A 24,619-nucleotide genomic window follows, 5' to 3' on the forward strand; every position below is an offset into this window, starting at 1 on the left:
TTCTCCCAGCATACGCCACCAAGACTTCAGAGCCAGGGCTTTCCAGCAGAACGCGGATGCTGTCGATTCCCTTTTTCTGTAATATTCCGCATGCTTCTTCTCTTGGACATGACATTGGACACATGAGCGTCATGGCACCATGGTGCGAAGGCTTATAGGGCTACCGGATTTCTGCTGGAGTATTTTTATTTTCCCTCTCCTTCATGGTAAGATGACAGCCAGGGCTAGGAGAAACATTTATGAAAATAATACATTAAACAAATTCGGAAATTTCTAACTCATGTTAAACTTAAAGTGTTGAGAAATTTTTAACAGTATAAAAATAGATTGAGATATAAGTATTCAAATTAGTAGTATTTCATATTAAAAAAAAGTTCAAAAGTTTTAGGTCACTTAGAAATGTCCTTGTTTGAATAGAAATTCATAGAATTTTAAATATTAATTGACAGAGGTAACAAATGAATATTTGTCGATACACCAGGTACTCATCTAGTGTGAATCTGCCCACTTTTATTGCTTGTTTAATTGGTGTGACGGTGTTCAGGTCTACTAAGATCATTTCAAAAAGGTTTTCTAATAATTAATCAATGCATTAATGAACACAGCATCATTCCATTGAAACTCGAGACAAATTGTCACTCATAATAGACCTCTATACACGTATGCAGATATTCAATCATAAACAACATTAGCAATTCCTGGACAGAATTTTTGTATTGATCAATTCAATTTGGGACAAATTGTTTTCTCTATAAATTCAGGATGTTTCTAAATCACTGTATATGGTTTATATTAACAGATGTCAATTAGTGAGTGTGAATTATGCAAACTTTGAAAGTGAGAAAAAAAGCTTGAATGGTTAGAATTTCAGAATTTTTTACAGGTTAACTGATTTTTAACCAGTAGCATTTCCACCATCAGGTTTGGAGATCCTGGACACCGGTGAGGTAGTGTACAGAGAAACTACAACCAATGGCGTTGTGACACAGGCTGTCATTCTTGAGTGTGGCTCCACCCTCCCAGATGTCTATATTTGGGGCTTCACCAAGCCTGGAACAGACACCATTCGAGCCATTGTCTATAACTTCGGCAAAGGCCCAAAGATGCAAAAACTTGCTGAAACCTTAGGGGACTTGACGGTGATATCAAACAGTGCTTCTCTGTCCATCACCAAGCTGCCTCTGGATGCAGAGGGGTTGTACACATGTCAGGCTCTTTATGACACCCCACAAGGAGCAAGACTGTACTATTACTATGTGCATTTGTTTGTTCTAGGTCAGTGGCAGAACTCACACTTTTTAACTGGAGATTATAATGTCAATGACTTGCCAACACTGTGCTTGTGCCATTCCTTGCAGTGCCAGTGTCAAAACCATACATTGTACTGAGTGACTCCTCTCCAGTAGAGGGCACGTCCATGTGGATGCGTTGCGGCCTGGAAGAAGGCACCGGACCCATAAACTACACCTGGGAGCAGGAGACTCGGGAGGGTTCAGTCAGTACTCTGGCCCAGACCAACATCAGCGTAGTTAACATCACATGGGTAACCCGTAACCACACTGGCTGGTACCGGTGCCTGGCAAAGAACCAGGTCAACCAGCAACGCAGTGACCGTATCTGGTTAGACATCATTTGTAAGTAGGTTTTGATCTGTTAAACTACATGTATGCTTTAGCGATGATGAAAAAGGACATTTCCCATCTTCTCTGCAGTTGGACCAGATATGCCTCAAATTGACGTCACCCCTTACTCTGTCACAGAGCGAGGCTACTCTGCACTAGAGAGGGAAACCGTCTCTCTCATGTGCCAGGCCTCGTCTAATCCTCCCAGTCAGTATGTCTGGTTCTACAACAACTCCCAGGTGTACATGGGCCCTCAGCTCACCATCATGAAAATCTTGCGCATGCACACTGGCCACTATGCCTGCTTGGCTCAGAACACATATCTCAACACGCGCTCCAAGAAAACCATCACCCTCACTGTGTACTGTGAGTGACTCCCTTAACACAATTCTCTCTCTTTGTCTATCAATTTCCATCCATTCTATTCCAACTTTAGCTCTCTCCCACACCTGCGCACATTTGGACAAATGCTACACACACAAACACACACACACCTCTGGAGCAACTGTGCCAGGCTGAGGATGAGCAGGAAAAACCTCCAGTGCATCAGTGAAGCGTCTGAAAGAGGTGACCAAAAACTGATTTCGTTTCACAAGTGTTCTTTCATACTGTTTCTGCAGTTGTGTATATATGGTGTCTGACAAAAGTGAGTACACCCCTCACATTTTATTATTTTATTATATCTTTCCTTGGGAAAACAGCACTGAAGATATGAAACAGCTTGTGTGTGCAGCTTGTTTAAGAGTGTAAATTCCCTGCACCCTCAAAATAACGTGTTTAAACTAGGTAGGGCTGCACAATATTGGGAAAATATGTGATATGCGATATTGTTCTTGAATATTGCGATAACGATATTTCTTGTGATATAACATTTCCCTAGAGAAATGCTTTCTTTTAATTATTATTATTATTATTAGCTTTAAAAAAATCATTTATATATGTAATGTAATATATATTCATTTGATCTAATTAAATCTAATTCAGGCTAAAAAGAAACAATATGTCAAGGAAGTTACAAATATTTAGACTTCAAAACATTATGAATGACTTCAGCCAAAGTCAGCAGACCCTCAGCAGATATTCTGATTTCTGGTTTGCTGTTACCATAGACCTGCCAACACAACATGAATTGCTTTCAAAGATTACTTTTTATTTACATGTAACCATACACTCATCAAGAGTGTCTTAAAACAAGAGCATCTTTTAAACAGAATATTTCCTTGCCTTGCCTGTTTATATATAAAATATTATTAAACAAAAATTAAATAAGAAAATACTATTAAACAAAGTGTACAGGCCTCAAATAAATTGGTATGTAGTGGAAACACTAACATATTGTCAACATTAACATAAATAATAGTTAACCATGTTACGGGTGAATGTGTTCTGTTGGGGTTCGGGATGTGTGTGTTATGGGGATTTAATGTAGCGTGTGCAAGGGGAGAAACTTTACACCGGGATGTAGTTGCGTAGGTCTGGAGGAGAAGAAGAGCCGCCTCCCTGTTATGTAGAATCTGGAGGAGTAGGTATTGGCAGTTGGCTCCACCTACTGGCTTCTGTTCAATAAAAAGCGTTATTCCGTAAACCTCATGATTGAGCCGATTTCTCCTTTACTGACCTCTCGGCGACAGCTTGTCACAATAGTTTATAGTATGAGGTTTTTGGATATTTCGTGCAGCCCTAGTCCTAAGTATTCAGACCCTTTGCTCAGTCTTTAGTAGAAGCACACTTTTTAATACAGCAATCTTTTTGGGAAAGATGCAACAACTTTTTTACAACTGGATTTGGGGATCCTCACCAGTTCTGGCAGTTGGATGGTAGATGTTGGTGGACAGATATTTTTAGGTCTCTCCAGAGATGCTCAATTGGGTTTAAGACAGGGCTCTGGCTGGGCCAATCAAGAACAGTCACAGAGTTGTTATGAAGTCGCTCCATTATTTTAGCTGTGTGTTTAGGGTCATTGTCTTGTTGGAAGGTAAACCTTCGGCCCAGTCTGTGGTCGTGAGAATCTCTGGAGAAGGTTTTGGTCCAGGAAATCCCTGTACTAGGCCGCATTCATCTTTGCCTAGATTGCAACCAGTCGTCCTGACCCTGCAGCTGCAAAAATGTCAACAATTCTGTGTGTTTCTGTCAGTATGGGGTGCTGTGTGTACATTATTGAGGGAAAAATTTAACTTAAATGATTTTAGCAAATGGCTGCAATTTAACAAAAAGTTAAGGGGATCTGAATACTTTCTGTACCCACTCTATGTGATGGGGGTGCTCACTTTTGTTAGATACTGTATTTCTATAATCTCCAAATTGTCTGGCTGAATTTGAAGATAGAAGTGATAGTTCTGCCACTTGAAATCTCTCCATAATTACCAGTTATTGCTTATGGCCACACCACCATTAAAACTCAATCTGAGCTCAGACGTTAAGTAGGGCTTGGGTGGTATTTCAATGGGAAGCTGCCTGGGAATATGCTCTTTATGTGATGGTCTTATTATTTTTGCTTGACCTTTTGCCCCCTAGCGTCTCTTATAAACATGAGAGATGTTCCCACACAGGTTGAAGATGAGCTCTTTACCAGCCAAGAGCTCTGCTAGTCTGGTTGTCTGGTGTTGCCCTGTTCACTGAAGCAAATGTACTTACAAGTAGAATATTGCACAAATATACTTTCGTGTATCTGTTCATACTGATATTTCTCTTTTGTTAAATGCAACCGCATGCATTTGTGAAATTCAGTTATGCTAAAGACAAAAAATGCAAGCCCATATTTACCGTTATAGTGTTACGCATTAGTCTTGTTCCCACAGACCCGCCAGATGGGACTCCATTGTGCAGCATTTATCCTGCCAACAACTACACTGACCTGGCCCTCTGGTGCTTTTGGGAGGGTGGGCACCCTCAAGCCTCACTATACTGGAGTCCATTCCCAGCTGGGAACAATGGACAAGCATCTTCCAATGTCACCCTGATCCAGCGAGGTCCTGACACTGCAAACAATTCAGTATTTGTCTGCCACGGCTCTCATGTTTCTCTCAATAAATCAACAAGCTGCAGCACCAGAGCATGTAAGAAATATATTTCAGAAATGAAATATCAGAACTTTTTTACTTAATCAACCAATGTTGTACAATTAAACTTAAAGGGATTCCCCCTGGAGCACCACAGTGTTTTGCCTATGCCACTCGTAACAATGAGCACCTGATGATGTCCTGTTCCTGGGAGGGGGGGTCTCCCCGAGCACTGCTGTGGTGGGCGTCCAGTGTGGGAGACATGCAGGGCAAGTCTGAGGAGAACGCCAATGTCCTGGTTCTGCGCTCCAGTACCATCTACAGTGGGAAGGCCTTTGTCTGTCACGCCCAACATCCATTACTTGCGATGACCAAGACCTGTATGCTGAAGTTAGGTGAGGATTTCCCAGTATCTTTGCAGCACTATTAAACATCTCATCTTCTAACTTTCATTAATGTTCTGAGACCTGCTTAATGAGCCATAGAACATTAAGAGATCTGACGACATCCACTTTAGCCATTACCATAGAAATTACACCAATTTTACACCATAGGCATAGGCAATGTGTCATTTGCAGCCACCTAAATAAATTATATAGTTAAACACAAGTTTCTCACTCGGTGTCCTCATCATTAACACCATTCTGACCCCACTTAATGTGTTTCTCCTAAAACGAAATCACCAGTATAGAAGCTACTAAAACAATAAAAATCTAGTTCCACACTTTTAATGAAATCATAACTCAAATCCAATAAAGAGGGAAAAAACAGAATAAGATGTATTAATGTACATAAAATATTAACTGCAACAAAACCAAGTAACATTCAAAAATACTGGGACATTCTGGACAATATTGGAAAAGCTGGGACAACTTGAATAAATTGAAAATAAAAAGACAAATCACATGAACCAATATTTTATTCACAATAGAACATAAATAACAAATATTAAAGCTGGGAAATTGATCATCTTTATACATTAAATTATCGAATTTAATGTCTCCTGCAGGGGCAACTAATGGCTGAAAAAGCAAGAAAGTTTAAAACTATGCAGCTAGGAGAACATCTAGCAACTGATTTAGATAATTGTATCAGGTCTTAAACATGACTGGCTATAAAAAGAATGTCAGGAGTAAAGATACAGAATCGGTCCAGCATGAAAAGGGCACAGAGTTACTTTCCTCTGTTTTGCAGAAGCCCCAGTTCTGGTGACCCAGCGCAGTGTGGTCTCAGTATATGAGGGAAGCGACGTCCAACTCACCTGCATCCTGAGGGCCAACTATCCAACCACAGATATTACCTGGTACAACAACCTCAAACAGCGTGTTGTGGACATGCCCAAGAAGTACCTTCTCCAGCGTGCAGCAGCCTGGTCCAATCTGACAGTGCGAGAAGCAGACGGCCTGCAGGACAGCGGCCAGTACTGGTGTTCAGCCACCAATGCTGTGGGGGGAGCAGAGATCCCCATCCTGCTTGTGGTGAAACGTAATTTGACCTCATCTTCTGTAAAGTTTAATCAGGCAAATTTACCGTGCCGTTCAGTGTTGTGTCTTCCTCAGGATATCCAATGCCTCCTAATGTGACCATCAGTAAGATCATGTACAGCAGCCGTCAGCGGTCAGACATTGATTTAGAGTGGGCTACCAATACGGATGGTGAGATGACTGGGTTCATCATCGAGCGCAGTTGGGCTCCACGGTCTGGCAGGATAAGAGAAGACGCCATTCTTTGGCAGACAGCAGCAGTGGATTTAGAACAAGACGTCCGCAGTTACAGGATAGGAGGCCTTGATCCAACTGGCCTCTATGCATTTCGCATCACTGCTGTCAATCACCGCACTATAGGCCATCCCTCTGAGCCCAAGACCCCAGGTGAGAAGAAGCCAGCAGTGACATCAGCTGACGTGAAGGATCATGTTCATTTGTTCATGTAAACTGAACGAGAACATAGCAATCTAACCTCAGTCTTTCTGTTCTTCATCCATTCAGGTGAAAGGCACAATCCCACTTGACCCCAAGCACAATCCCACCCCTTCTCTCTGTTTCTTCTTACTGTCCTTCCATCCTCTGAAAACAGATTTCTTTTCTGAGTCTGACCTTTGACCTTTTTGCGTGCTCTTATCACATCGAATAGCATCCCCATAACAATGTTAATTCACAGAGCGTTTGGTAGTGAGTGAAAACAAAAGCCAGAACTGTTGGGTTGTTGAATGTGAATTATGAATTATTAATCCATTTTGTATGTACAGTGTGAGCTCTCATACACGTCAGAATTCTTAATTCTTTATCTGTGCTGACTGTCTGAGGTAGTTGTCATGTTTTGCAGCTGATCCACCCTTCAATGCCTACCCTGCTGTGATTGGGGCAGCACTGGTGGGCATGATTATTGCTGCAGTAGCAACTGTACTGTTCTTCATGTATGTTGTAAGGAACCGCAACAACAACCCAAGTGAGTAACTTTCTAAGTATTAAACTAACTTCTGTTGCTTATTTATGAGAATATTTGATTTTCTTTTTTTTTTCATTTGGTAGGACTCCATGACTTGATATTTGGCATGTGAGTATAAATTTGGATTATTCAATAACTGTGCTTTAACAGAGCCCTTATTGTTAGCTTTGTTCATGGAAAAACGCTCTTTTATAGGCAACACAGCCAATCAAGGGAAAATATCAACTTCCCAGAGGATGAGGTGGTCAGTGGAGCTGAAGCAGAACAAGGCCCAGCAGCCCAGCCCAGCCCTGGTAGCACATCGTCCCAGTTCATCACTCTCACTTACACATGTTATATGTCAGAACTACATGTCGTTTCTGTTCCAGGACCATCCATCATATCTGCAAGACCCACTGTCTCAGCACAAGGTCTGCCCGCTGGAGATGGAGATAATGAACCAGTCAATGTTACCATTACAGTCATGGCTACGAGCTGATGGGATCTGGTTTCCTTCAATGTACAATCAACACTTACCATCTGTATTGTGATTTATTTAGACCATGACACTGTGCAGCAGTCTATTAAACACCTTCTTTTATTTTTGTACATATCATTTGAGTGCAGTTCACCACCAAACCAAACAAAAGAGATTACAAATCAACCCCATGTAACTCCAGGTCAATCACACTTCTCTGAAATCAAAATGTCCACTTAGGAAGCAACATTGATTGACAACCAATTTCACATGCTGTAGTGCAAATGGAATAGTGTCTGCTCAAACGGTCAGAAACAGACTCCATGAGGGCCGATTACAGCCCAACATCATGCTGCACGTTTGGCCAGAGAACTGGTGGCCTGTGCTCTTCACAGATGAAAGCGGGATCACACTGAGTACATGTTTGGAGACACCGTGGAGAACGTTCTGCTGACTGCAACATCCTCCAGCATGACCAGATTAGCAGTGGGTCAGTAATGGCGTGGGGTGCCATTTATTTGGGGGGGCTGCACAGCCCTCCATGTGCTCGCCAGAGGTAGCCTGACTGCCATTAGGTACCAAGAGGAGATCCTCAGACCTCATTTTGACTTGTTTTAAGGACAGTACATAAAAGTTGGATCAGCCTGCAGTGTTTTTCCACTTTGTGACTCCAAATCCAGACCTCCATGGATTGATAAATTTGATTTTGTTGTCAGCACATTCAACTATGTAAACAACAAAGTATTTAATAAAAATATTTCATTCAGATGTCTTATTTTTGTGTGTATAAGTGTGTATAAGTGCTCCCACCCATCTATAGCAACCATAGTTCAATTTAGATGTCATCAGGCACATGCGGAGCGCTATTTTGTTTCCTCTTTTTGATAACATGTACAGTCCGGCTAATGAGCCAATCATCTAGTTCAAGTGTTGTGAGATGAATATGAATAACATGTTTTACATTATAAATTACTGGGTGTCCTACCTCATTTGTAAGCAAAATCATGAACATCTTTTAAATATGGTGTACATCTAACATCACTGGATTTCAGAGGGAATCTCATGTAACCCCAACTTTGGAAGAGTATGATATGGCCTTAATTCTATTTATAGTCAATACAGTTTGTGTAACATGTTCAGTAGGATACAGGCCATAAGAAAATGAAGCATATCACAAGTGACGTTACACTGTCATATTAAACATAAAACATCTACATAAACTTCATAATATTTATTTTGAACATCACAACATAAAATAACCATAACTGGCAACAACAGGTGGTCAAGTGCTGACAACTGACAATTTCTCTTTTATGCTCTTGTCCCTATATGCCTTCATGAAGTGGGAAAAGAAATCTTCTGGTTGATGATGATATCTGAGAGCTTCTGCTTAATCTTCACAAAGTGTCTCTTGAATTCCAGTCCATCACCCTGTAACAAAGAACATCAGCTTACGGCCATCTACAGTAATTACAGTGGATGAATATTTTGATATAAGGGACTTACTTTAGAAAGCCTAAAGTCAACCAGGATTCGCTGCTCCATTTCTAAAAAGTATACCATGAAGATCAACTTATTGTTTCTCCGATCCATCGTAGAGACAGTTACCTGGGAAGTAAAACAGGAAAGACCTGATGTTGCAAATATCACCAATCAGACATAACATTTTCCACCTAATACTGAATCAGTATACTGAATACCGACGTTAGGAACTAACAATCTAGATCTCCTGGTACCTGGGTGTTGCAGCTCTGTTTCCAGGTATAACCCATGGATATGCAGGTCTCTCTGAGTGCTAGGCTTGTCGCTTCAGCATTGAGTGTCGTGAAAAACCTGGTCATCCTCCGTACCAGCCTCTGCCATGAGTTCTTAAGCAGACAACATGCACTGAGTCAAGCACTTGCAGAATAAAGTCATATGGCAAGGATGACTATAAAGATGGTGGAGATACCTGGCTGGCCCCTGGTGTGCAAAGCAACTGACTCCCCAGCAGCATGTGATCTGGGCAGGCTGGTTGGGAAAAGCTGACCTGTGGGGCACCAGTCTGGAGAATGCTCCCGCTGATCTCCCACAGAGCCTGTGGTTCTGGCTGAGAACTGGACATCTGTACCCTTTCATCACTGAGAAACAGGGTATAACAATCAATAATAAATCATGTACATGTCTCAAAAATAGATGCACAATAGAATACATTTTGAATAGCTGATTTATCAGAAGAGTGTAAAATACCTGGAGAGCTAACTTGAAACAGAGAATTCAGAATTAAATATAATTATGAAGGATAAAATTCTTCTGACTGAGACAAATACAATCCCCATTCACAAACAGCCTTGGTGCAGAATAACAGCCACTTTGATCCAGGATTTCCCCAGGATGCACCATTTCTAATGAGGAGGAGAGCGTCATCCACACTATTCACCAACCACAATGTTTGGTGAAGACAGGAAGTTGTGTCTTCTTTATTTTCATGACCATTTACATTAGTAGATTCTCACTGAAGGCATCAAAACTTTGAATGAACACATGTGGAGTTCTGTACTTGGCATTGGTTATGTACACTCTTGGCATTCTCTCGATGAGCTTCAAGAGGTCGTCACCTGAAATGCTTCTCCAACAGTCTTGAAGGAGTTCCCAGAGGTGTTTAGCACTTGTTGGTCCAGCTCACCCCAAACCATCTGGATCGGGTTCAGGTCGGGTGACTGTAGAGACCAGGTCTCCACTTTTTGTTAAGTACAGAACTCCACATGTGTTCATTCATAGTTTTGATGCCTTCAGTGAGAATCTACCAACGTAAATGGTAACACATTGGTGTCCAAACTTTTGGCCTGTACTGTATGCAACACACTTTTAACACATAACTTGTTGGCCCAGATATATAAAATGCTTTAATATAACCCTGATCATCATATTGATGATGACATTTTAGTAACATGTTATTTTTAATTTTCCTTCCAAATACTTTAGCTCGACGAGACTGTGATCGGTGGCAGATTGAAAGCTTACTGAAAGACTGAAAGTTTTTTCTTTTGATTTTGGAAACATACTCATCCCTGCTCACTAGGCTACTCCTGGTTCACTAATAGAGACTTTTTTAATATAAGGATAACTCGTCCGCCGGCAAGTGCACATTTAAGCAGTCATGCTCCAAGGCCCGGCCCTGGAAGAACCTGATATTAATTTATTCGTCATTTTGCAGCCATGTGGTACGCCGGCATTTCACCTGAATGCCATCAGTCCTGGAAATGGGAGGTAACCTTTGTTAAATAATCTCACAAAGAGACATTTTTATGGAAGGAGACATTTAAAGGAGACGTGCATTACAGAGCAAATGTGTGATTTTGTAAAATATAAAAAAATAGGCTGCTGCCAATCCTACCTGGTTTTTCTCCCAAGAGGAGAAACTTCAGAATCCGACCTAAGCATCTTAGATGAGCTCTGAACATCATTTGCCCGTTTTGGAACTTTAAAGTAAGAAGATGATGATGATGGCAGATGATAAAAACCAATTTAATATAGAGTGGGGTTTTATTTCAGTACCTGACTTGAAGGTCTGTGAATACCAGCGATGCTTTTTGATATCGGGGATTGTGATTCTCTCTTCCGGGTTGTGTGAAAGGATTTTAGTTAAAAGACCTGGAACCCATTGATAACACATTTAAATGATTTTTCCACTAATCCTTCAACACTCACATCACTAAACCTCCAAAGTTCACACTTACAGAGGGGCATAGCACTGATTTTCTTCCAGGGAGTAGTGTAGGTTTTCTTCTGCAGCCAATCTGTATACTCCTGACAGCTTTCAGTCGGCTGATCCCAAGGCAGCTCTGGAGGACACAACAGAGCACTCTCATGTGTGATGTGACGGTGGCCAAAGACCTTTCTACACTATGACCAGCCCCTCACCTCCTGCTAGCATTGCAGTCAGCACAATGCCACAGGCCCAGGCATCAGCTGCCTGGGCCCGGAACTCCACGCGGGACATCAGCTCCGGTGCCACGTAAGGCAGCGTTCCACACACACGGGATAACAGCCGCTCCCTTCCACGGTGGCGGAACACTGTGGCCAGCCCAAAGTCTGAGATCTTCAGGATGTCTGAGGGAAATCTGACATTTAATCCATGTTCAAAGCACCTTTTGCACCTTAAAAACTGAACATACCTTTCTCATCTAGCAGTATATTTTCTGGCTTGATATCACGATGTGTGATGCCGACCCCATGCAGGTATTCCTGAAAGCAAAACCAGAAGCCAAACTTTCATATCACACAGAAATTGCTGTATTCATATTATCTGGAATAATGTGTGAGCAGTCTATATTTCTCCATGAATAAGGCCTAAAAAAATCCCATTTTGATCCATTGTAAATCAATACATTTAGATTAAAATAATAGATTTACATATCTGTGTAGCAAAAGTATGTGAAACGCTAAAATTAGCAATTTGTTTGAAGATGCGAACCGAGTCCAACTAGACAACAACCAAGTTTGAGTGGATCCCAGTTCTACCAATATTAAAGTCCAACACAAGTATCCACAACACCTGAGGACATCACAAAAAGATGCTACTGCTACTGAGCAATAGACTGGAAAATGTTACAATAAATCATCTATAAAGAATGTGAAGTATTTTAGAATGACCAAAGTCAGAAGCAGGGGCAGTGGTGGCCTAGGAAGCGTCCCCATAATCACCATGTGCTGTGCTGTTTATCACAATGACAAGCTAGTTTCTGCACAGCCTAAACTTTAATGTAGAAATACATTAAATAAATAAATACAAATATCTAATTATTTTCACTGTTTATAACCTTTTTATATATACAGACAATTGAATACTCTCATTCACTGTGTTTTCGACAATATATTTGTATAGCAGAGGTTCTGCAAGTCTTTTCAAGACCTTTTCAAGGCCACTTTAATCAAATTTAAGACCTTACATCATTTTTCTCAGAAGATAGGTCAGATGCTCTTCTAAAATGCAAAATCATTATATATATTATTCATATATAATTAATATATTATTATCTGATATATTAATGTTAATTAATTTCTGTTATGTTTTTAGCCTTTAACAATGTTAACAGTCTCATATTACCTGTTCTGCTGCAAGACACTCTTGCAATATTTTGGATGGCGTCGTGGATATTGCTCCAAAAAATTTTTTTCCAAGGCTGAAAAAAGAATCCTGAGTCTGAACTATTTTTCTGTGCTTGGGAGGTGAGCAGCAACACACTTTTAACAAATAAGCTCGAGAATCCGCCTTCAGGAAGGGTGACAAGGTGGCCCTAAGATCAGCAAGGGCCAATCTTTCTCAAGCCATTAGAGCAGCAAAGCGTACACATGGTCAGAACATTCACAGCCACTTCCCACACTGTCCGGATGGTGAGCAGCATCTCCAGCACCACCACACTGAGCACTGGAGCTCCTCAGGGCTGTGCGTTCAGTATAATGCTGTTCACCCTGCTGACCATGCACAGCGATGCACAGCGATGCACAGCGATGCACAGCGATGCACAGCCATGCACAGCGATGCACAGCCATGCACAGCGATGCACAGCCATGCACAGCCATGCACAGCCATGCAAGGTCAACAGTTTCTGAACAGGGACCAAATGAATGATATGACTGTTGACTTCAGAATACAGCGGAGGGACTGAACATCGACTGAGCTCTCCACTGAACATTGACGGTTCTTGTGTGGAGATAGTCAAGAACACAAAGTTCCTGGGTCTTCATTTAGAGGAGATTCTCCTGGAATCTTAACACCAGCTCAACAGCCAAGAAAGCCCAGCAGCTTCTTTACTTCCTGTGGAGGCTGAGGAAAGCCCATCTCCCACCACCCATCCTCACCACCTTCTATAGAGGGACCATTGAGAACATCCTGACCAGCTGCATCACTGTCTGGTTTGGGAATTGCACAATATCAGACCACAAGACAGTACAGTGGATAGTGAGGACAGCTGAGGAGTCTCTCTTCCCTCCATAAAGGACATTTACCAGACATGCTGCATCAGGAAAACCACCAGCATTGTGAAGGACTCTACACACCCCTCACATGCATCCTGGACAAAGGTAGTGAAGCATTCGGGCCCTCACTGCCCGACTCTGCAACAGCTTCATCATACAAGCCATCAGACACCTGAAGACTCAGGGACTCACCCCTCTGGACTGACACCCTCACACACACACACACACACACACGCACGCACTACTTCTGTTATATTGTTTGATTAAATTAATTCATGCATCGTTCCTTTTTGATTATCTGTCTGTAATATAATATCATCTACTAATGCACTGTTACATTTTGCACAGCAATATCTGCACTATTTTACTTTGCACATGTATTTATTATTCATTTCACCTGTTTAGCACTGTCTGTTGTCTACATGTATTTTGTTAAATGTTATTCTTGTACTGCCTGTGTCCCCCTGTTTGCACCTTATGTAGCCGATCTGTCAGTGTCACACACATGCACACACTGCTGCCCGGGCGCCTGTCATGGCTGCCCACTGCTCACCAAGGGTGATTGTTAAATACAGAGGACACATTTTGTTGTGTGCACCATGTGATGACAATGACAATCACTTAATTTTCACTTTTAAAGTTTACTCAAAACAATTTGCTATTAAATAAATGATAGAATGTAAATTCAAAAGATTCTGTGATAATGGATTTCGGTTTAGTGGATGTGATAACCTGTGATGTATTATCATGTGGCTACATCACGGCCGCCGAGTGCAGCACAGCGTGAAATTCCAACCCATCATTATGATATGATCAAAATTTTTAGATGAAATAGTAGCCATATTTTCTATGCTATTTCATTTTTGCTGCTTTTACCTTTTATGTAATCATTATTAGCACTGATAGTAGACCAGTTCTACTTCTACTGCAACTTCTACTTCAAGAAAGCATTAAGAATGAAAACTTTCCCATGCTGGCGGATAAAGAGTAGAATAAAGTAAAAGTAAAGAAAAAAACACTCACCACTCCCGCAATCAGCTGCTGGAAAAACCTGTGAGCATCTTTCTCTGGCATGCCAACGTCTGGTTCTGTAAAATGTCCAATGTTGTTTGAAAGGATCTATATTTGGAGCGAACTAACCACATTGTCGTCCTCTCACCAATGCGATCAAAGAGCTCTCCTCCACTGCAGTACTCCAGGAAGATGTAGTGGATGTGGCCCTCACTCCGGTGACCGAAGAAGCGCACAATGTTGGCGTGAGACAGCATCTTATGGACACACACCTCCTTCTTCACATTCTCAAGGCAATCATTGTGACTGGACATGTCAACCACCTTCACTGCCACGGTCTCCTCAGTCTTTCTATTTACCAGCAAACGCACCCTACAGAAGAGCAAGAGGGTAGACCCGATCACGTCATATCACCTCACATCACAACGTCAAGTAGTGAGAAAGCCTCTTCATGACGTACTCTCCATAAGCTCCCTCTCCCAGGATCTGCACCACGTCCCAGTCCTGCACGAACGGAACAGCCATCCTCTCGTCACATAAAATGCGTCGTGAAGAAGGTCCGCTGGAGTCGTAGGGAGTAAACAATACCGACACGTTGCTACCTGCTTTAACTTCACAGTGTCATTGCATAACTTATAAAAATACGTTTTCTATAAAGTTGCTAACCTTATGCAGTAAAGACCAGAAGCACAGCGAGTTTCTCCGCCGGTAGGTTTTGGCGCGTATTCGTGTTGAATGAAGCTCGCGTTTCCGCTTATCTTGCGTAACTTCCTGGTTACGAGAGCGTGGCCTGGGTTGCTAGGGTTTCCCGTTGACGTCATACGTCAGCGCGTCCGCCATATTGCGAGTGTCAAGTCCACCCTGTAAAGCGATGCTGGTCGACGTTGAAACTAAATAGAAAGTAACAGTAGAACATCCTTTTTGGTTGCCTGATAGTCCACAGAAGAAGCTGATGCAAGTCTGCCCTGTTCTCTCACAATCTGGTTTTGCACTGTAACTGCAGAAAGAATTATCACACAACCCTCTCTACTGTTTTACCCACATTCAAGCAATACCAGAAACCACAGACAATAAAATACGTGACATGATTTTTCTATTACTCCCAAATTTAAGAATAAGTGGTATGCATAAACATTCTTAAGTGTTAAGACTTAACTTAAGCCCCTAACTTATTTAAGCACCTGGAGAAGACTTCTAAACCAGTTGGGTGTTGCACGATGGCAGCAGCACTATGTGCAGACAAAGACAGCACACTTTCCATGATTTACGTTGATAACAAGTTGATAAAGAAATACAGGCTTGATCGTGAAGAAATTATTTTTGTTACCAACCTGCTATCAATTACATCACTTAACAATGCACTTACTGCTGAAGTGAAAGTGTTAATGATCCTGTGTTTTTAGCTCCAGTGATGACGTTGGTCCCTCACAATCCACAGTCAGCAGAGCCATGAAGATCACTCTGATGGCCTTGACTGCATCGATCATAGTGAGACAGTTCATCGACTTTTCTATAGAAATCCAAAAGGTGTGGCTGGACCAATCGATTTCACTCATGTGGCCAACTAAATTCAACTAAGGGGCTGAAGGAAATCGGCAACAAAGAAATAAATCATCAGTTTAAATGGAATTAAGTGTCAAAAAAAGGAAGTCAGTGCACATTTATAGCATACATTCTTTCAAACTCCTTCAATTTCAACAGTGCTGGATCAGCAAATGAATGAATTTGAGGTCCCAAATATCTGCTCTACAATCTCTGCAGTTTCAGAGAGAGTTTTACATGCAGCAAAGAGAAACAAGGAAATAAAAGGTCATATAGTAAAGGTCAAAGGTCCAGACTTGCCTCACAGTAACCTCTTCCATTCAATAACATTTACATTTACAGCATTTACCAGAGGCCCTTATCCAGAGCGTCTTACAGTCAGTAGTTACAGGGACAGTCCCCCCCCCTGGAGACACTCAGGGTTAAGCGTCTTGCTCAGGGACACGATGGTAGTAAGTGGGTTTTGAACCTGGGTCTTCTGGCCTATAGGCGAGTGTGTTATCCACTAGGCTACTACCACCCTTTCACCAACTGTGCCAAGAGCACCGTTTCGTCTGCTGTCCTGTTGGGTTTCCATCTAGACTCCATTTCTCTGTCTTTGACCCGAAATACACAGCATGTGCATCTATTTGTGGAAAATGATTGGTGATGTGTTTGGTAGATTTTAGTACAAACAAGCCATAGATGAAGAGTTTGTCAGCAATATATTTATTGTGCAGATCCTCTATTGGTTGATTTATTTAATATTGGGATGTGTATGTAAGACGAAAAGTTGCCTATAGATCCTTTATAAAAAAAAAAAAGATATTTTATATAAATGCAGACAAATATAACCCCACGTCGCACACACAATGTCAAGACTATGACACCCGCGCCTCTTGTTGGATGTCATGATGATTTATGTCACGTATCTGGAAATTGTTGAATTGTTTTTGTGTGCCCAAATGACATGGACACTATGCCCATAATCAGTCAAATCCATTAACGTCCAGTTTACACATAACATTTAGCTCAAACTAAAAATATTGATTTTGCCCCCAGTAAATGTTATAGCAAGGTAGGGCCTTTAATAAACTAGAGCTGGGTTCATAGAAGGGCCAAAGTATTGATTCATTTTTTATTTACAAATGCCAGTATAAAAAATATTTTAATGGGTTTATACATGACAGTATATTAGCCGGTGAAGTGACTTGAGGCATGTAAATACTCACACTATATATTCTTCACATCTGTTGTTGTCTGTGGTGGTTTGGTGGCGGAATTTTAACAATATTATAGACAAATTGTTTGTTCAGCATTGTCAGTGAAGATAAAAGACGCAAAGATAATTATAATTTTAATTTCATTTGAATTTATTGATATTGGGCTTCTGTTTACCTTTCGACCAAAATATGGGATTTCTCTGATGAACCAATGCAGGGGATCCAGGAGGTGCCAGGAGAACATCGTTTCAGTGTTCATCTCATTAACAACATATTGAGAATGAAGCACAATCATTTTGAGAAAAAAATGTGATGAGACCCAGTCCATTATCACCCATGCCCTCAACCTTTCAGACATTTCTATTGTATTATACCAGTTAATATTACAGCTTAATGTAAGCTGTTCAAGTCCAAATCCATTTATCAGTGCTGATACTTATACTCCATCACACATGGCCACACACATTTTATTGTTAAACCCAGTAATGATCTAAAACAAATGATGCGATGTGACATCTCACCGGGCCAAGCAGTTTTGTTCAGGCCTCATCACACACAGTTACAACATACAAAAGCACTTTCCCCAAGTGGTAAAGTTCAGGAGTCATGAACACTCCCTGCCAACTTTACTTAAAGTGAATATATACCATAAAGATGAAACAGACATTGGTTTTGAGGTATTATTTAACCAAAGTGTAAGACAACCCTTAACTCCACTCATTTTCTTTACATGCTTCCTTGCATCCTCATTGACATTATCCACAAAAGTAGCTGTTTCTGGGATTCTTTTCAACCTGTCTGCATACATTTATTCTATTCTGCATAAATGCCCTTATTACAGGAAAACGTGGACCTGCACTGGGAGCATGTAAAGAACTCTGTTGAAATGTTTCCATGGTTTTACTTGTCCAACTGTAGTTTAGCAACATGGCAGACCAGTGGGAGTATCTAACATGGTCCTACCACAACCAAACCCCAAAACCCCAAACCCCAGAAACATTTGGCACACTCATGCCCTGGTTCAAGTTAAAATAATAAATAGTGCTGTTCATGCCCCTTCCCACACAACACGACCAGATGCCAAGTGCACACATGTATGAATGGATCCTGTAACAACTACCTGACCAAAAAAGAAAAAATGTAAATCAGGCTGAATCCAATATTATGACCTAGGTAATGACGAGCTACCCAGGTTCGAGTCCTTAGGTAGCAACGCTGGAGAAAAGTATAAACTGAGAGGAGAAGACAGGAAGAGTGGGACAAATAATTCCTATGGCAGAGGGAGGACGAGTGAACAAAGTTTTTTTTTTTTTTTTTTCCTCCTCATCTGTGCGACTTGTCTCCTGCTCACAGGAGCATAGTGACCGGCTTCTCCATGAACTTGCGGAACTCAGCCAGCCACTGGGCACCAACAGCACCATCCACCACTCGATGGTCACAACTCAGCGTCACAGACATCATGTTGGCCACGTCAAACCTGCAGAGTGGACAAGGACAACATCGGGCTGCTCATATGCCGGCACAGGGACCAGGCTGAAAAACCGAGACCTGCAAAAAAAAAAAAAAAAAAAAAAAACCTGCTCCTTACCCCCTCTCCGTGTCTGCAGGCAGCAACCTCTTTTCTGAACCTCCCACAGCCAGGATACAGGCCTGGGGAGGGTTAATGATGGCTGAGAAGTTTTTGATGCCAAACATGCCCAGATTGGAAATTGTGAAAGTTCCACCCTGAAGGAACAGAAAGCATCATGAATCGCATTTCATACAATATGGCAATATCATCTGAAACTAACGTTCGGTCCGCACCTGAAATTCGTGAGGTTGAAGTTTTCCCTCACGGGCTTTGGCTGCTAGACTGGACACATCCTTGCTGATACTAGCCAGGCCCTTAATGTGAGCATTGAAGACTATGGGAGTGATGAGACCATTACTAGTGCTGACCGCAACACTAACATCCACCACATGGTTCCTGAAGAAAAAAAAAGTAAAATTACACCCTGTTTTTCTGACTGTTTTGATCACATTAGCAACTTGGTCCTGAAATAACATTAATTATGATATGAACGATGTGGCTCACTGGCGGATGACTGTATCCATCCAGGAGGAGTTGGCCTCAGGCACCTTCAAACAGGCCAGTGCAGATGCCTTAATAATGAAATCATTCACTGAGAGTTTTAGGTTGTCGGCCTTCACCTCCTGGGACAGAAAAGGAGGAGAATGGACACGTCAGGACGCCTTCAGGAGCAGAGCTCCACACCCCCCCCTCCGCATGCTCACCATATTGAGCTCTCTCCTTAACTCCAGAACTTGGTCCATGTTCACATCCACTGACAGATAATAGTGTGGGATGGTCTGCTTTGACTGCATCAGCCTCTGGGCGATAACTCTGCGGATATTGCTGACAGGGATGTCGGTGAAGCTGCCGGTTGGCACGGCCGCCACAGCTGGAGTGGCAGGACTGGGCGGAGACACGGGTGGAGCAGCAGCAGCAGTAACAGGCTGAGGCTGGTCACAGAAAATGCTCATCAATAGCCACAATAGCCACAATCACTAGAAGGACGGTCAAGACAATTCACACACTGACATACCGGAGCTTTGGTGGGAGTGAAGCTCTCAATATCTTTCCTGGTGATCCTGCCATCTGGACCAGAACCTATGAAGAAGAAACAGGTCAGCAACTCTATTTCAGCAATGGCGAGTATAAAGTAAAGTGAAGTGATTGTCAAATGTGATACACAGCAGCACAGCACACAGTGCACACAGTGAAATTTGTCCTCTGCATTTAGTGGGTGGTAGTAGCCTAGTGGTTAACACACTCGCCTATGAACCAGAAGACCCGGGTTTGAATCCTACTTACTACCATTGTGTCCCTGAGCAAGACACTTAACCCTAAGTTGCTCCAGGGAGACTGTCCCTGTAAATACTGATTGTAAGTCGCTCTGGATAAGGGCGTCTGATAAATGCTGTAAATGTAAAATGTAAATGTAACCCATCACCCTGAGTGAGCAGTGGGCAGCCATGACAGGCGCCCGGGGAGCAGTGTGTGGGGACGGTGCTTTGCTCAGTGGCACCTCAGTGGCACCTTGGCGGATCGGGATTCGAACCGGCAACCTTCCGATTACAGGGCCGCTTCCTTAACCGCTAGGCCACCACTGCCCCAGTCTCTCCCAAACGGTCAATCACAAAACAAGATCTTCCACTGTCCACAGTCAGGCGTGGACCTGGTTCAACATGGGCACCCCAACTGCCCTGCAGCTAAACCCAAAGACACCCAACAAAGTGTTCATGAACTTTCACAGTAATCAAGTTCTTCTTTTGGATCTGCAGCCAGCACTCCACTCTGGCATCAAATTGCCCATGACCCACGTTGACTGCTTTCCCTTCCTCAGACACCATTTCAGCGCTTCTGATTGGTGTAGGAATAAAGTCAGACGGACTGGAAAGAACATGTATAGAAGAAGTAGTGACGGTAGCACTCACCAGGAACCTGTGAAAGGTCAACACCCTTGTCAGCAGCCAGCTTCTTAGCCAGCGGACTAGCAAACACTCTGCCTTTCCTGGAAGCAGCAGGGGTGGGTGGCGTGGACGTCTGCACTGGAGCAGGTGGGGACACTTGGGCAGGTAGAGGGGCAGTCACCTGGAGGTGGCATAAAACATGTCAGTATTTTTCTGCTACTTAACTGTGTGACTGGTATTAAAGCAACGGTGCAGTTATTAGGAATCACGAAGAAGGAAAACTACCAGGGTTGGAGCAGGAGACGAGCTGGCAGCCACTCCTGTCTCAACATAGTCAGCAAAAGCCTTGATGTCGCTCTCCTTCTCCACAATGATGCACAGAGGGGCACCCAAGGGGACATCTCTTGTCCCCTCAGCAATCAAAATCTTAGCCAAGTAGCCTTCCTCTTGAACCTCAAAACCTTAGCACAAGAAAACATGTAAAAATGTCTCACCGTTCCTCTTGGAGAACATTCACATGCTTTATTTGCACATGAAGAGCCTTCTACCAATGTGATATAACAGATGTTCACCACCAGTCAAAAGTCTGGACGCCCCTACTCCATGGCATTATGGAGACTAAGATGGAGCCATTTTGAAGAATCCAATGCAAGAAACATGACTGATGGCCATTATGTTTTTTTTCTTCAGTGTCACCTCTTTTTACCTTCATGGCTGCTTTGTTCACTATGGACATCATCATGAGATGCCCATTATGTGAATGATAAGAAAGTGTTACATATAAACCTTCAGGACTTTCCCCGTTGGCCAACTTAAGGTGGTGGAGAGAATCACAGCAAAAGCTCCCAAATGTGGAGAGAAGCAGATCTTCAACTTTTTACTACATAACCTCATGTGTGAGTTATTTCGTAGTCCTGTGTCTTCAGTTTTCTTCTACATTGTAAGAAAATGCCAGACCCATAAATGAGTAGGTGCGTCCAAATGGTTTGACTGGTAGTGTTATGGGATCACTACAAACTTACCAATAGTTGCTTTGTCAGTTTCAATCTCAGCTAACAGGTCCCCTTCACTCAACTTCTCACCCACCTTCTTCTCCCAGCGCTGCACTGTGCCCATGGTCATAGTGGGGGAGAGAGCTGGAAGTGAAATCTGAAGCAGAAAGCAGAAATGTCGATGTTCTGAAAGGAAGGTTTTGCCAGTCCACCACAGGCTTGTGGGAAACATGCATGCTCATTTCAAAGTGCAAGTAAAGAGGATTCCGTTTAGAAGCACCTTCATGTGAGGTGGATAGGTGCTCCCTGGTGCCTGGGGTGGAGCAGCTGGAGGAGGAGGTGAAGGCAGTGGGCCAGGCGTGGCAGCGGATGACGCAGATGTTGTCATCTTGTCCAGCGTGAAGTCCTTAAAGGCCGGGATGTGGTCAGCACTGGACAGGTCAGAAGATGGACTGTAATCTTCCACTATTCGAATAAGACGCTACTCTGACACAGACATTCAAAAGATGAACTCACCTATCTACAGTAATACATATGACTGCTCCGATTGGCACATCCCTCGTTCCTTCTGCAACTAGAATTTTTGCAAGATAGCACTCCTCCAACATCTCGAAGCCCACTGTGGCTTTGTCTGTTTCCACCTAGAGAGAGTGGAGATGAAATTTGATATGCATCTTTCATCAGGATTCATCAAAAATGGATCCATCCTGGTTTAATGAAAGCTGAAATGTCCTTTTAAAAATTCCTTCAATTCATTTCTTTTATTACCTCTGCAATCAAGTCCCCCTCGTTGATCTTGTCACCTTCCTTTTTTTCCCACCGGGCAATGGTGCCCATCTGCATGGTCGGGGACAGGGCGGGCAGCTGAACCTGTCAAGGACAGAGTCCCACATGTGAGTTCGGGGTGGGCCTTTTGAGGGTGGCCGACAGTAAAGATGTTACCTTCTGGTGCGGCGGCACACTGTAAAAACGTGCCGCCTGCCTGCCCCACTGCGGAAGGCACGCCTGCCTGCTGCTGATCGCTTTAGGGTTGTGTCGGCCACTGCACAGGGTCCGTGGTCGGGCCGGACCCCCGGAATGGCAGCGCAGAAGATAACCTGTCCGCGGTCCAGACCGAGGACCGGCACGGCCTGACGCGACCCCGGCCGGGGTGAGGCAGGCGGAGGGCCGCAGCCGGAGCATGACTCGCAACATTTCGGTTTGGTTCTTGACAGAGAGAGGAAGAGCTACCTGGCACCGGTGCCTCTGACACCCCGAGCAGCTCAGAAACAGGCTCACTTTCCGATGACCTCCTCGCTCCAAAACATGACACTTTACGGCTCTCCTTCAGCCGCTTCAGAATGGGACTGTGCTTATTATGTTGCCATGTCGAGTGACAATGTGTTCGTCAAGGATCTGTGCATTAAGTACAATCTATGTAGTGCAAACGTTTGAGTAAATGTTTAAATCAAATTATAAATATGGTAGAAAAAACGACCCTAGACGAAATGTAAATTGAGACACTCGCGCCACTACACGGTCACGAACATGAATCTGGCAACCCCAATCTCATGGCCTCTCCCTGTCGTAAAATATGTCGTAAAAGTAGGTATGACCGTGCACTCGGTCCGTTATTGGCTGACTTCTCGACTCACCAGACACCGCATTCGCTGCGGTTGACAGTTAACGCCACACACCAGCGCATCCGCCATATTGGGAGTGGCAGTTACCTACATTCCGGAGATTCGTATACATTAACATATAACATTAAGAAATACATCACATAGGTTTTTCTGCTAGGAGATGCTGTGACATTTCTATGGGACAATAATCACAATAGAACTGTGACTAAAGGAAACATCTAATAAATCTTTTATATACAATTATCTATATATATTTCGATCTATATATAATTTAACTGCTGAATCACTATATTAGATATACATATAATGCAAAAGTTACAATTCACAAAATTAAAATAAAAAATTACGCATCTTGATCATCTCTGCCTTAACGTCTTTACTTGACCTTAATTGCCACTCACAACATGGCGGCGTCGTCTCCACGCCAAATAAGGGACACTTTCTTGCAGATGCGTGCAAAGAGCAGGTGATCCCCCTCCCCCACGCCGCCGCAGGACATTACATTTTTTTACATTTTCCAAACACATTTGGTTTTTGAGTTATCAGTATCACCGATACCAACCTGAATTTTTCTTGGCATCGGACTGAAAAGGAAATAATTCATATACAGATTCAACTGCAGTTTGAGGCTCGAGTTCGGCAGGTCAACTGTATCATGGGATCTGTAGTTTTTTTGTTACCAGCACTTCATATCGCCGGGCCATAATACAAGATCTATTTAAATTGATCTCGCAAGATGTGGCACCACTAAAACAGTCTGTAACTCACAGCAATGTTGGCAATGTGTTTTGCATGCTTAGGCCTTGCCTTCCAGTTATATGGGACTGGAGCTGCCCCGGATGGGACAAATCAAAATCTATACTATACTATACTATACTATACTATAGTTTTAATAAAAATATGTACAATTTTAACTTTTTATATCTTTTGTTCAGAATCATTCTGAATAATTTATGCACTTGTACAATTGTCTTACAATATTTCTGCCTGGCATTTTGAATTATTATTTTTATTTGACATATTTTCAGGTCATAACAGCTATGTTCTTTAGATGTTGTTGAGGGGTCTTCTGTGACCTCTTGGTGGTCTTTGATCACCTGGCCACTCCTGGGAACGTTTTGAAGATCTTTTGATCTACATTGCTTTGTCAGGCAGGCCTTATTTAAGTGATTTCTTGATCAAGAACAGGTGTGGTAGTATTGAGATCTGGGCGTGGCTAGAGATATTTACATTTACATTTGCAGCATTTATCAGACGCCCTTACCCAGAGCGACTTACAATCAGTAGTTACAGGGACAGTCCCCCTGGAG

General features: G+C 42.6%; 3 protein-coding genes across 4 annotated transcripts; 1 reads left to right on the forward strand and 2 right to left on the reverse strand.

Moving 5' to 3' along the window:
* On the forward strand, positions 1 to 8,119 carry LOC114792738 (V-set and immunoglobulin domain-containing protein 10-like 2). 2 transcript variants are annotated; one of them, XM_028984105.1, is made up of 12 exons: positions 1 to 206; positions 922 to 1,275; positions 1,359 to 1,634; positions 1,713 to 1,988; positions 4,421 to 4,678; positions 4,756 to 5,016; positions 5,816 to 6,106; positions 6,181 to 6,492; positions 6,947 to 7,069; positions 7,153 to 7,177; positions 7,265 to 7,362; positions 7,438 to 8,119. In XM_028984105.1, exons 1-12 carry the CDS (start codon positions 140 to 142, stop codon positions 7,545 to 7,547), a joined length of 2,451 nt encoding a protein of 816 aa, XP_028839938.1. In that variant the 5' UTR covers positions 1 to 139; the 3' UTR covers positions 7,548 to 8,119. The 2 variants fall into 2 exon arrangements, with proteins under 2 accessions (XP_028839938.1, XP_028839939.1); XM_028984106.1 differs by lacking the exons at positions 6,947 to 7,069; positions 7,153 to 7,177; positions 7,265 to 7,362; positions 7,438 to 8,119 and adding an exon at positions 6,610 to 6,940.
* Positions 8,120 to 8,742: 623 nt separating this feature from the next.
* On the reverse strand, positions 8,743 to 15,248 carry chek1 (checkpoint kinase 1). The gene is made up of 13 exons (XM_028984082.1): positions 15,165 to 15,248; positions 14,959 to 15,060; positions 14,647 to 14,870; positions 14,511 to 14,575; positions 11,684 to 11,753; positions 11,430 to 11,618; positions 11,246 to 11,350; positions 11,064 to 11,159; positions 10,903 to 10,987; positions 9,478 to 9,646; positions 9,263 to 9,394; positions 9,033 to 9,134; positions 8,743 to 8,957 (listed from the first exon to the last, which is right to left on the reverse strand). Exons 2-13 carry the CDS (start codon positions 15,021 to 15,023, stop codon positions 8,862 to 8,864), a joined length of 1,398 nt encoding a protein of 465 aa, XP_028839915.1. The 5' UTR covers positions 15,024 to 15,060; positions 15,165 to 15,248; the 3' UTR covers positions 8,743 to 8,861.
* Positions 15,249 to 17,363: 2,115 nt separating this feature from the next.
* dlat (dihydrolipoamide S-acetyltransferase (E2 component of pyruvate dehydrogenase complex)) lies at positions 17,364 to 23,030 on the reverse strand. Its single transcript, XM_028983481.1, has 13 exons — positions 22,630 to 23,030; positions 22,456 to 22,557; positions 22,204 to 22,328; positions 21,968 to 22,118; positions 21,718 to 21,844; positions 20,981 to 21,156; positions 20,720 to 20,876; positions 19,828 to 19,892; positions 19,517 to 19,744; positions 19,317 to 19,435; positions 19,046 to 19,208; positions 18,831 to 18,967; positions 17,364 to 18,719 (listed from the first exon to the last, which is right to left on the reverse strand). Exons 1-13 carry the CDS (start codon positions 22,879 to 22,881, stop codon positions 18,590 to 18,592), a joined length of 1,932 nt encoding a protein of 643 aa, XP_028839314.1. The 5' UTR covers positions 22,882 to 23,030; the 3' UTR covers positions 17,364 to 18,589.
* Positions 23,031 to 24,619: the final 1,589 nt, after the last annotated feature.

This window comes from Denticeps clupeoides, chromosome 6 (genome assembly GCF_900700375.1).
Source record: "Denticeps clupeoides chromosome 6, fDenClu1.1, whole genome shotgun sequence".
NCBI lineage: Eukaryota > Metazoa > Chordata > Actinopteri > Clupeiformes > Denticipitidae > Denticeps > Denticeps clupeoides.